Source organism: Lethenteron reissneri, chromosome 13 (genome assembly GCF_015708825.2).
Source record: "Lethenteron reissneri isolate LAM-NWPU_2019-01 chromosome 13, ASM1570882v1, whole genome shotgun sequence".
NCBI classification, from domain to species: domain Eukaryota; kingdom Metazoa; phylum Chordata; class Hyperoartia; order Petromyzontiformes; family Petromyzontidae; genus Lethenteron; species Lethenteron reissneri.
The window spans coordinates 11,088,377-11,101,780 of NC_083791.1; the positions used below are offsets into that span (position 1 = coordinate 11,088,377).

The following is a 13,404-nucleotide window of genomic DNA, read 5'->3' on the forward strand; positions in this document are numbered from 1 at the left end:
TCTGCGTCTCTCCATGTAAAAATATTAAAGTATTCTTCACAAATCCCATCAGCCCCCACTACCTTCCAGAAGTACACGATTGCATTGAGTCGGTACAAGCAAACTCTGAGCCAGTTTTGACAATCGGGATCTCATCAGCAGGCTTGCTTGAATTAATGCTGATGAGAACTGCTAGGTTGTATCGGCAAGGACCCCCCTCTTCGAGATATGGGTCATAGTTGGACGCACAATTGTACAATACAATAAACCATTGTTAATTCGACACACATGGGGCTCTGGCCTTGCCAAATGATCCAATATTCCCAATTATGTACAATGTTACTCCCCGGTGCTTCCTGCCCCAATACATTTTTTTCTCCAAATTTGTTTTCCAAAAATAATTTTCCAAAAAAGTAACGCTTACCATCAGTAACTGGCACTGCAGGCGAAGAAGGAGGATGTGGTAGTTTCACGTGGTAGATAACAGAGTTTGTAGAGGGAGGCTTAACGCACTTAGTATGCACATACTCAACCGTATGTTCAAGGTGCCTAATTTTACGTCAAACTCTTCACGCATCATGCGCATTGACACACGCCCTGCATCAATTCCATCCAAAACTTTGGATTTGTCTCGCAGACTAAGGGGTTTATACTTCAGTCCCTTTCTATTACTTCTTGACGTAGGTGTAGACGACATTTACGAGAGGGTTGGCTTGCACAGACGACACAAGCAAGGTGAAATCCAGAGTGATGACGGGTTTGCACTCACACTCACCACGCGTACCGCCACCAGACTGAGTCGGTTTGGTCGTGGTGCGTGGCGTCGCTCCACGTGCTATCCTGAAATGAGTCTATGCGGTAGGTGCAATTCGGCTCATGGCGAATCACTAATAGAAGGTATATGCCGAAAGCGCAGCCGTGCCGAATTATCCCCAATTACGAATACTCGTGCACCGAAATAACGAGGTTTTGCCGTATGTGTGAGGGTGACGCATTTTCGGCTTATTTAAGTCGCATGATTTCTCCTCGTGACAACGCGAATGATTGTCGTGTCGAGTGTGACGGACAAGGTATTAGGGGGAAGCGGAGAAAGGGGCTGATAGGGGAAAACCATTCGCGCGAGAATGTGAATGTTTTTTTTATTAATGGGCAAAACAAAAGGCGTTCAGGCGCTGTGCGTGCTGCCCTACACGTGTCTAGTTTACGCTCTATACAACTAAAAATAATAATAACGGTAATAATACTAGTAACTACGACGAAAGGCAAGTATGGATCGTGATATTGGCACAATAGCCACGTTTCGCAACTATGGTTTAAAAAATAAATGCTTAACTGGAAGAATAAAAAATAAAACAGAGGATGGCGCTTTGCGGTCAAATCCAAACATCCGTTTGCGAGATTAAAACCACGGCAACCCAACACTCAACATTGAATTGTCTCAACGAGTTAATCATTTTCCTCTTTCTGAATGGAGGTCCGTACACTTGTACGATTTTATTATAATAAGATTAATTATGATGGTGCGCACACGTTCTCCGCCATGTGTACCGCCACGTCTGACGTTTCGCTTTCAAGTTTCGGAAGCTTCTTCAGGAAGCTCCAAAATCGGACAGAGCTAATGCAATTACGCACTAAAGCTCTTGACTTCGCTGGAGAATATTCACACCTTGGCTTAGTCTGTCCGTCCATCCGTCCCTGCGTCCGTCCATTTGCAACATAGGGTCTGGAGGGGAAACGTCGGACATTGTTCCGAGCGATGCGAAAAACGCATGGGAGAGCTGCGTACGGCATGACAACTACACGGAAGGGCACGGGGCCATATTTGCTAGGAACACTTTGCGTAAACACATTAGCGCGTATTGTACCTGCCGTGTCTTTGATCTGTGTGCTGAATCTAATTACTGAATGATAATTCACCTATTTGTCCAGGAAAGCCGCACTGAGTCAGAGGGCTCTTTTGTCGGGCTTTTATTTGAAGATGTTTTCAGCGGATTTAATGATGAGTGAGTCGTGTTGATTGCGCAAGTGGGATGGAAAGCAACCAGAGCACCCGGAGAAAACCCCACGCCCTTGCGCGAGGGGGCAACGCTCTATCTCCGCACAGATAGAAAAAATTAACCCGTAAAAACACATTTTTTCACTATAAATCCTTTATATGCGTGGCGGCTAGAGTACTCTCGTCCTCTGGCTTGAGATGGCTGCCACCTATGGGTCAGATGATTGCCTGCCACCATTAAGCAATTGGTAATTAAATATTATTTATTTTTTCCTAAAAAGTGTACAATTTTTGAAAAAAAATTTCACGAAAATAAATTGTCACGCACGCGAAATGTCAGCTCGATTGGATCACGGGAAGTGGGTTAAAAAACGACCTGAAATATTTGCACGGTCCTAAGCGCGCAAGCAATCAAGCAAGTGAACTTAATATAAAGGATTTAAAAAGGGCTGGCGGATTTAGCCCACTCGCTGTGACTGCCGTCTCCTGGCGAGCCAGGGTACGGCACCGAGACTGCCCGCGGAGGGAAGGGAGTTTCGGGGAGTTTGTGTGATCCACAAACCCACCGTCCGCCGCCTCCACAGGGACGCTGAGTGACTCGCGGCGCGCGCTCGCAGTCGCTCGGCCGAGCACGTTGATGAGCCTCCTGGGAGATCACAGGCCGCCCCCTGGTCTTTCGACGACGTTCACCTCATTAGAGTTTCCAATTGGAAAATGATTCGTCGCGTTGTTATTGGGCGTTTGTGAAAAAGGGATTCGTAGCACATCGGATTCCTGCACGGTCAAATAAAGATTCCGATTCTTGATGCCTTGCAAAAGGTATCCAATTTTTTTTTTACATCTTAACATCTAAAACACCTGTTTGATTGCCAGAAAGCATTCGCTAAGTAAAAATAAATTTTCAGAAAGGGCAAAACCTATTCTTATTTTTGATACTGGCAAAAAAAGGTTCCATGGATATTTTGTCTCATCGTCATCATAGTCGCCAGCAGCCCCGATCGGTCCGCTGCTGGATGAAGGCCTCCCCAAATCGTCACCATCGCTCACGATTCCGCGGGACAATGATCCACCGGGACATCAGCTGATTGCCTCGCTCCGACTCCGTCATTATTCACAGTGGATTGTTCTAAACAGTTGTGATGATGTTGTTAACCTGCTTACGTTCTGTAATGCGTGCGTCCCTCCTTTTGAATGTTAGTGTAATTCCCAGCATGCACCTCTCTCTGCACGCTCCTTGTTTTGGTCACCTTGTTTTTTCTTTGTGCTTTTTTGGCTCACGACCGCGCTTCTAAACCGCACGCCAAAGCAGGTAGCGGCTCGCTGATCGAACGCCGTTTTCTCAAACTCGCAACAAATGAGTTGCTTCATCGCGCACCACCATCTCGCGTGACTCCTCCAACTAACGCTCGGCGCGTGAATTTGGCGGAATGCGATTTCGCGCCTCCCTCCGTGTGCACCGTTCATTTTTAACGATCACGCGTGGGTTGCGTGGGTGGTGGGAGGGGGGGCTCGGCGGGGGGGTGGGGGGGGGGATTGGGCGAGCGGGGCCACTTGTATCATCTCGTGAGATTCGTTCTCCCCCTCTCGGAGTGGAGGCTTCCGTAACCGTGGCTACGATGAGAGATATAATTACCACTTTATTTTTAACGGGGCAAATTAATGCCATGCCCGTCAAAAAATGCGCGCGTCCATGCGAGGACACTTCGCCTGTTCGCGTGCGAAATGCAAAATGCGCGAACTCAAGTCGCTACCCGAGCACAGCGTGGGCGTTCGCGGTTGTGCCTTACCCGTGTTCTTTAGACACGATGTCCAACGTTTCGCCGCACCTTCATGTGGGTAGCTTCTGCGGAAATTAAGCGGTTGTCCGGCGTGACGTCCGCCCGTCCGCCCGTGTGCTCTAACGCACCGAAGGCGGTGATGGCGCCGCTCCACGTGAGCCCTGAATGGGTGAGGAGGAGGCGCCATGCCGTGGCTCTCCAGCGGAGCGCGGTACCGCAGACAACGCGCGGGTTGTCTCCCCGGTGCTTCTGTTTCCTCTGACGTGTCAAACACTCGTGAATTGCCCTCAACATACGCAGGACCGCAGAGCTTGGGCAATTGCAGGTAGCACCGGCTCAGCGGCTGGCTGCTGCCTTCCTTACCTGGTCAGATAAAAAAAAATTGTTTTATTTGTGTATATGATTGAAGTGATTTGTTTACCTTTACAATATTTTGCATTCCAATCGTGTTTTTGCATTGCCCATCGTCGTAACGTTCAGACCTCGTGCCCCTACTGGACATCTGTGAAAAAGAGCTTTATAGCTCATCGGATTTCTCCAGTGTCAATACATATTCTGAGTCCCGCTCGTCCGCGGCCCCTCCTCCTGGCGCCTCCTCGTCGCTCACCCCATCGGCGGCGCCTCGCGAGCCCACATCTATTGTCGTCGTTAACAATTCGTGTTTGTTATGATCGTTAATTCCAGACTAAGCGACGGCCGTCGTCTCCGCCACCCCCCCCCCTCCCCCCAGGCTACCTCTTCTACTTCCACCTGCACGGACGCACCATGCTGGACGTGCACGTGCACACGCTGCTGCTGCTGCCCGTGTTCGCCGGCTCGCTCACCATCTTCCTCGAGGTCTTCCTCCGCGACAACGCCATCCTGGAGCTGCTGCGCACCAGCTTCGCGCTGCTGCAGGGCACCTGGTTCTTCCAGGTTCGTGCCCCCGGGTGGGGAGGGTTCTGGGGACCGGGTGGGCGGGAGGGGGTGGCGGGGTGGGGGCGCGCCAGAGGGAATGCCCTATAAGGTCGCGCTCGTCACGTGTGTGTGTGCGTTGAACTTCTTGCGCACCGTACGTAGCCAGCCGTGCTGCCGCAAGTGAACCGCGATGCCTTTGCTGATCGTGTTGGAAAGCGTAAACCATCACGCGGACTCTGGTCAGCCTCCACGAAGGAGATGGAGCGCGATAAGGCCAGCTCGTCCGTCTAGGAGCTAGACGGATTCTGACATTCCAGGGCCATGACAGACGACGTGGACTTGGTGGAGTCCTTCAGCAGTAGATAGGTCATGGTTGCTGCTGCTGCTGATGATGATGATACTTATACTCTTGCCGTTGTGCCGTCATGTGTAGATCGGCTTCGTGCTGTACCCTCCGAACGGCGCGCCCGAGTGGGACCAGGCGGACATGGGGAACATGATGTTCATCACCATGTGCTTCTGCTGGCACTTTGCGGGCGCCATCCTGTACATCTCCCTCAGCTACACGGCGGTCTTCTGGTGAGTGGTGCGGTCTTCTGGTGAGTGATGCGCTCTTCTGGTGAGTGTTGCTGAGAGAGAGGCACCTCTGTGTGACTCTCCGCTGGTGAGTCGTGCTGACTGTGACCAGCTTTCGTAGGCGCATGCTAACAACACTTGTGCTCACGGTGTGTTAAGGCTAAACGGGGGATCTTTGATTGTGTGTGTGTGCTAACCTGTGTATTCGTGTATTTCAGTCTAGGGAATTTCAGGAACCGTGGCGTTCCACACATGGAGCTGGGAACGTTGCTTCCGCTCTCTAAGAACCACAACAAGGAGAAGGGGGCGCTCCTGGAGGACTCCGAAGAAGAATAGACACCAACACACACACGGAGCACGCAACACACACACGGAACACACATGGAACAAAGACACACACACGCCGAACTTGCAATAGTCATCTTTTTAAAAGTCTTCTCTCATCACCTTCCCCCACCCATACAATCACGCCACTCATGAAGCGCCAACTTACAACAGGTCCACACACTCACCCCTGACCACCTATTGCTGTTGCAACAAGATGGGAAAAAAATAATAGGCTTTACCCTTTCTGGCAAGAATACCGGTGTTAAGATGTTCTAACGCCAAATAGACATCGATCACAAGGCATCCAGGTCATACTGGTGGCAAGAAAATGGCCCCATAGAAAATTACCGCGACAAATCGGAGCACCCCGTCCAATCGAGCGGCCTCCATCCCTTGCCCCCTTCTCGCGGCGTAGAGCACCACAGTCTCGATGAGCCGCTACACCACTAGGCCTGTACATTCACGATTTGTAAATATGTATATTTTATTCTTGGGGGAGGGGCGGTGGAGAAGAGTGTGGAGCCCTCGCTGGTGCGCGGGGAATCTCCGTGGCCGCTCCGTCGGACGTGTTGGGGAGGGAGGCCGGGAAAACAAACCCGGACCCTGCGACGAGTTGAGAATTCACGAGCGCCGGCGAGCGTCCAGGCGCGACCGAGGCCGATTTTAGCCGCAGGGGCCAATTCCGGATTTCTTATTTTTTTTTAAAGAGATGGAGTGATCGCCTCTGCTCTTCCGTAACAGTTGGGGCACAACGGACGTGCGACCCAGAGGGCGTCCCGTTCGATGCGCACTCTCGGCATGGCAGCTGAAACAACGGGCGGCCCGAACTCCTAGAGCGCACGTGTACGTCATCGGAATGGAAGCGGAAGAAAAATTAAAGTAATTTATCGATACCGAGGCTCCCACAAGGCCATGCGTGAGGGCGTGCGGCACAGTTCCGCGCCAGCTATCGTAGGGTGCGGTCGTGTCGCTACGGTTCTCTGCGGTGATTACAGTATCTTTACAAACAGTGGCGCTGCGCCCCTCCAGATACAATCACCATCCGAGCCGCTTGCGCGTCCCGAGACTCCGAGGTGAACGGAACGGGAAAGGGTTAAGTATTCTTAGGTTTTTTCGGTAAAGTCACGTAGGTAAAAATTTTAAATTAATTAAAGTAAAATTTGATACAGCTATCGTGCTGTGAAGGTTCCACCTGAAGACGGAAGCTTGTGTTGCCTCCGAAACGTCGTGATTTTTATTTTATTGTTATTTTACTTTTATTAATTTTAATTTTTTACCTACGTGACTTTACCGAAAAAACCTAAGAATATGAATCCTTGCAGTCACGAAAGCCTCAAATCTAGAAGTAAAGGGTTAAGTGGCGTCGCCGCGGAGTTTTACGCGAGTGGCTTCCCCCCCCCACCCCGAGGCCCTTGGTCGCCGCTGGGTGGTCCAATGGAGCAGGGCGAAGGGAACGCTCCCGGTCCTGTGCCTGCACCCCTGGTTCCGTCACGGTTGGAACCACACCTTCGTTTTACACCCAGTACACAACATCCAGTATCCCCCTCGCTGTGGGCTGTAGCAATGGTAATCATGCGCCACCTATGTTCATTGATCGGCAGACACGGAATATTTCAGTCCGCGCCCGGCATACCACATCCAGTATCGCTGTGGATGTGGCTACTTGGCACCTGCCACCTACTCCAGCCGGATACGATGCAGTGAGACAATGCATTGCTGTGGCAATCAAATACTGCCGATGTGCCCTTGGGCTTCTGGGAAATGTGTGTGTGTGCGTTTCCACAAATTGCAATTTACAATCAATTTGGGTAGAAAATGAAGAGACATGTTCACGCGAGATTAGTGCGAATGCAATTTCACAAGATCGTTAAATTAATCTTGCAACTAATAGAATTTTTTTTTATTATGTAAAAATAAATGTATTTTGTCTTTCGCTAGTTAAAATAACTCGTGCACAAGCCCCAATTTTTTTTTGTTGCAATTACGCCTGGATGTATCACCATCACCTCACGACCATAGGAATGTGTAATTTCCACCACGGTCTCAGAGCTATGAACCGGGCATTAACTCTGCCTCAATGCTCGTTTGAGCAGGAAGCCACTTTGATCTTTGGTACAGCCATCGTTCGAGTCTGGCACAGCGCTGGCTTGCCAATTTGTCCCTTCCTATTACCGTGTGCGAGTGTGCGCTCCGGTAATTATTAGTCTTAAATGTGTATACAGAATCTACATCGGCTGAAGCCTCATGTAACTCACGTGACTTCTGTTTGGCCACCCCCACTCTGAATCTCTCGCCTCACCCCGCCCACTGTGAAAACAGACGCCGCTCCGTGCAGCGTCAATGTCGCCTCTTCTTCCTCGTCTTCGTATCCTCTGACCCCGTGACCCCGTTTCTCCGTCGCCTTTCCTCTCGTTTCTCATTCCTTATCTTATCTCTTAATCTTTCTCTTACCTCTCCCCTTTCCCGTTCTTCAATGTTGTTTACACCGATGCATTGTACATCCTTGACTCGACGCCCTTCCCGTGGTGCTTGTGCCACGGGCGATAAGGTTTCATGAAGTTAAAACAATTGTCCGCGAAAATGGATTGGACGGTTACAAAATGGCAAGTACACGTTGCAGCCACTCTTATCAATCCACTGCTGGATGATGGTCGTGGGGGGCGGGGGGGGAACTTGACCATGTTTCACCAAGCCGGTCGGCGCGGGGTACTTTCTGTGCCCCCCCGCGTCTACCTTCCGCGCCACCAACCCACGTGGACCACAGTGGCGAAGTATGGTCAAATAACCCCCACGGCTCGCACGGGGTGGCACATACCCCTATCCAGCTAGTGGATTGACAGAGCGCTCCTCTCTCCAGTACACACGCACCTGAATGGGGACCGCACCTCGTGCGTTTCATGTGTGCGAGCCGTTTGAATCCGCGTAATTGGAAACTCAGCGTGTTGCCGATTCACATTTTTGAAAACAGTTTTTTTTCTCCTTTTTCACGCTGAAAGTGTCTCCGTGTGTCCGTGCGCGAGCGGTGGCGCAGCGGTGAGCGCGCTGCTGCGCTACGAACCCCGTGAGCCCGAGTTCAAGCGTCGCTCGCGGAAAAACAGCGGTGACGATTAATTATCTGAACCGGTCTTTGGCTTCTCCTAGGTCGACTCAGCCTCAAATGAGTACCCGGTGATGATGTGTGTGTGTCAACATCAGCACTGGGGAAACAAAGGCGGTGGGGAGTGGTACTGGCCGACCACCGCCTTTGTGCCGTGCCGGCCTTCATAGGTGCTCGCTAACAGCACTTGCCCCAGCAGTCTGTGATGTCTATACGGGGAACCTTTGTCTTCGCGTGTGCCCATGGGGAGCGGTGGCGCAGTGGTTAATTCATTGCCCTGTGAATCCAGCCGACGTCGGTTCGATTCCCGCTCACGGCCAACTTCGGTGGGCGATAATTCTAAAACGGTCCTGGGCCACCCCTAGGTCGACTCAGCCTGAAAATGAGTGTCCACGGTGCGGCGTGCAAACATGACAGCTGGGGGAGACGAAGGCGGCCGGGAGCGGTAACTCGGCCACACCACCGCGTCATTGTGTGCCGTGCCGGTCTTCAAAGGTTCTCGCCAAGAGCACTTTGCCCCAATAGTCTGTTGAGGTTCATCTTCTTGGTTCTTTCGGTAAAGTCACGTAGAAGGGAAGTAATAAAATAATAAAAATAAAACATAATAAAATTAAATAATTCTCACGACGTTTCGGCTACAACGCAAGCAGCCGTCTTCAGGTGAAGAATGAGACACTACCAAGCTAGGAGCTTATATATAAGCTGCGTTGGAGGTGGAAGAGCGCCTGTTGAGGCTATACGGGGCATCTTTTTTTGTTTTATATGTACGAGTGGTCGTGTGCTTTTTAGAACACCAATTGTGTCTCTTCACCCCACCGTTTGTGATTTTAATTAATTATTCCATGCACACCCCTGACAAATGCTGCAATAATAAAATATATATATTACGTTATTGTGAAATTTTCTTTTTTTATCGTCTATAACTTGAATTTAAACAAGTTTGGGAGCGTTTTTGCAAAGCGGAACTCGATTACGTGGAAACATCGTAAAAGAGGACGTTGTTTAACCCGTGCGTATTGCCTCCTGTGACGTGGTGACGATTAACTATCCCATCAATTACGGAAGAAGCAGAAGATTTTTTTTTATTAGCAAATATTGTAAAGTGCGCAAAGAAGCGGGGAGAGGCCCCCCCCCCCTGACTGAGAGACGGGGAGAGGAGCAAGTGGCACGTGCATCAACGTGGCGAGTGATGAAGCTATTGCGGGGGCCTGTAGCATGTGATGTTATAAACGGGCCCTAAATAAAAAAAACACGTAAATATTAAAACACGATTTTTTTTACTTGTGTATCGCAAAGTAATTGTATTTTTCACTAGCTTTATAGCCAGATAATAGACGAATCGCTAACCTTAAACACCTTGTCGTTCATAAAAGTTGAAGGCGGTATAGTACTATAGTAATAGAGCAAGTGCAGAATCACTGAACCGGAATTGATAGCTCGAAAGCATTTAGCGCGGGGCCCTTGAAAGTGCGGGGCCCGTAGCATATGTAGTAGCTACTTTTGCTCCTCGGATAATCCGGCACTGACGTGGACAAATCGATGGCTGATGATGATGCGTGTAAGTGGATTCACCTTGCAGCCACGAGAGGCGCTCACACATCGCCCGCCAACCGGTCTAATGTAGAGTTACTGGGAGATCAGAAATTCTAAACGAAACGACATTATTTTATTCATAGGTGCTGCTCGCCAACAGTACTTGCCCCAACAGCCTGTTAAAGGCTCTCACGGAGGGGAGGGGGTGCATTTTGTCTTTGTGTGAATATGGACACAGCAACTAGGAGCGCTGCACAGCGCAAGGTTTCTCATTGGAGCAGTGGGCAAAGACATTTACGAGACGCCGTCTAACGTTGGCCGAGCCGGGAGGCAGGAAACACAGCGAGCTCGACCGAGCGGGCCTCGGTGGGCGAGAGCTCGATCCACCGCTTGTTGCGGAGGTTCGCGGTGCGAATCCAGCGGGCCGCCCCGATTAACACCGCGGGTCTTCGTCGTCGTCGCACGGCTTGATGGTGGATGTCGAGCAGCAGCAACAACAACACTTATTATTGTTGCTAGGTGGTTGAGCCAGATAATTGAGTTGGGAGTGGCGGGGTGCCTCTCCGTGACGTGCGATGCTGCCCCCCCCCCTCTTCTGTATTTTGTAAACGGGGCATGGCGTTCCCGTGACGTCATTTACAAAAGCGAAATTACGTAATACCAACGTCGTGGTTCAAATTAGAAAAACATAATTACACGAGGTGACCATAGCCCCCTCCCCCCTCCATCCCGACCACGAATAAACTATGAACTTTTTTTATTTTACCAGGTAAGGCCCACTGAGCCGTATGTCTCTTTTTCAGAAGCGACCTGGCCACAAGTGATAGCCCAACGAAGTGGCTTATCACGTGGACATTTCTAGCAGCCAAATACTCGAAACGAGCGTTCATTCTAAACGTGGTGGGGGGGGGGGAACCGGAGGACCCGGAGAAGAATCCACGGGGGGAGAGAGACACATGCAAACTCCAAATATACAGCAGGCGTCAGCGTCGGGATCGAACCCACGACCTCCTGCGTGCCAGGCGAGATAGGTAACATCTGAAATAGTCATGAGACTCGGCGAGGCGTTCTTGAGTAATCATGTGTGATAAGTCGCTATTGTTACCGCTTTCTTGTTGACCTGGTTCCGCGTGACTCTCTGTTCAGTCATGTGGACACAAATAATAATCTACAACGGCTGTGCAAATAGTTGCTGACATCGCTAGAGCGGCACATCATAAACGTGTTGAAAAACATGTTGGGGTACAGTTTAAATGTGGCGGAGTTTCGGTGCTGGATACTGCCACCTCTTGCAAGACCAGCGTGCCAGGCGGAGGCCACTTTCTCTGTGCAGGGATTCTCTCGAACTCCCTCTAGTGGAGGCCATTTCCGTCACGGTGCAGAGATGTTAACTCCCTCGCCTGGCATGCAGGAGGTCGTACGTTCGATCCCGACCCTGACGCCTGCTGCTGTATATTTGGAGTTTGCGTGTGTCTCTCCCCGTGGTCGCGTGGATTTTTCTCCAGGTCCTCCAGTTTTTCCCTCCACATTTAGAATCAACATGCGTTTGGAGTATTTGGCTGCTATACATTTCCATGTGATAGGCAACTTCGTTGAGCTATCATTTGTGATAGCCAGGGTGCTTCTGAAAAAGAGCTGTATAGCTCCATGGGTCTTACCTGGTAAAATAAAAAAAACTAGTTTAGTTCAGCCGGCATTGGCGTGAGCCAGAAGTTACAGGCTCAGAATTCAGAGGGCTGATCCGGCACTAACATGCGATTCTGGGTTCGAATCCATGTTCCAGCCAAACGAAAGATAATTCAACTGGGTTCTCAAGTGTACCGGCGTAGATGATCGCAGGGCGCTGGCCAATGACTGGCAGCACAAAACAAAAGCATCGCGCGCAATGTCGCCTCTCATTTAAAGTCGATACATTCCAGCCACGAGAATTACAAACGGCATGGAAATGAACAGACCCAGTTTCAAAGCAACTCAGTGTGGGAAACCGCCCCCCCTCCCTCCTCTGTAAAGGACAAAAATGTGACTTGAAGGGTTTTTTCTTTCTCTCAATAAAACTCCGGTGGACATTTTTTTTATTTCCCTCCCTCCGTAATTGCTCTCTAAAGACACGGGGGGGGGGGGGGCATTTAAGGTCGCCGCCTTCCCCACGGTGGATTAAGCCCGGACACATTTTTGAGTCGGCAAGAGGTATTTTGCCAAAACTATGCAAGCGTAATGTGATGAAGTTCATCGTGATATCGGTACTACCAGATCTACGGTACGAATCATACACCTGTTGACCACCCGAACATAGGTCGATGGGCATGCCCGGACTGAACGGGGTCAAACCCGGACAGGTGGCAACGCTTCGTGCATTCACAGTTCTGCTCGACTTCCAAACGGCTTCGTCGGTTCGCGACACGAGGCTAGGGCGCACGACCGAAGTAAATTAGGGGCAAGACTAAAACGGTGATCTAATTAAATCGTGACTTAAAGCTTTCGTGACTGCAGGGATTCATATTCTTTGTGTGCTTCGGTAAAGTCACGTAGATAGGTTTTCTTTGAACCTATCTACGTGACTTTACCGAAAGACCCAAAGAATATGGTAATCTAACTAATATAATAAACTCAGTTTAATAATACGCCTTTTCAAAACGTGTAATCTCAAAGCGCTATACGTGAGAGGTAAAAAAAGTAATAACATTAAAGTAAAGTACATTCTGAAACAAATATTTATCGCCGTTGTGGTTAACACTGCCTTTGATTTTCTAAAAAAACCCACTGCATTTCATTACATATTTTTAAACGTCCATAGAGTCGAATGCCTTCTTCATAGTTTACAAAAAAACGTCGGCGCAATGGTCATTGCAGGTTCGTGAGAGGTGGCGTCAGCTCGGGGAGGCCTTCATTCAGCAGTGGATTGACCATGACCAGTGATGAATATTCTCAGGTGATGATGATGACGACGACGTGACATGTCATTCAGGGACGGCATCGCTTGGAAATAACAAAATGGAAGTGTTCCCCACGTGGCCGCTGGATGGCACTGCGAGCATCAGAAACGAAGAGCAGGAAAAAAAACACGCGGTGGACAGGGGCAAGGCATTGCCGTGGGGAGTGGCGAGGTGGGGGGGGGGGGCAGGTGAGGGGGAATGGAGTTTGGGGACGGGGGTGGCTATCCAGGCAAACACTCATTACCATAGGCAGCTCGCCACTGGTAATGTGTCTTATGTATGTTTGCT

The 13,404-nt window shown here is 50.1% G+C and overlaps 1 protein-coding gene across 3 annotated transcripts in view; it reads left to right on the forward strand.

Moving 5' to 3' along the window:
• Window positions 1–9,537, forward strand: part of TMEM45B (transmembrane protein 45B) — a 29,565-nt gene extending 20,028 nt beyond the window's left edge. For 2 of the 3 annotated variants that reach the window (XM_061551050.1, XM_061551051.1), the window contains exons 4-6: window positions 4,484–4,668; window positions 5,084–5,229; window positions 5,445–9,537. In XM_061551050.1, the coding sequence (XP_061407034.1) occupies window positions 4,484–4,668; window positions 5,084–5,229; window positions 5,445–5,562 (449 nt within the window). In that variant the 3' untranslated portion in view covers window positions 5,563–9,537. The remainder of the gene's footprint in view (window positions 1–4,483; window positions 4,669–5,083; window positions 5,230–5,444) is intronic. The other variant, XR_009755089.1, reaches the window with a different exon arrangement.
• The last annotated feature ends 3,867 nt before the right edge of the window (window positions 9,538–13,404 follow it).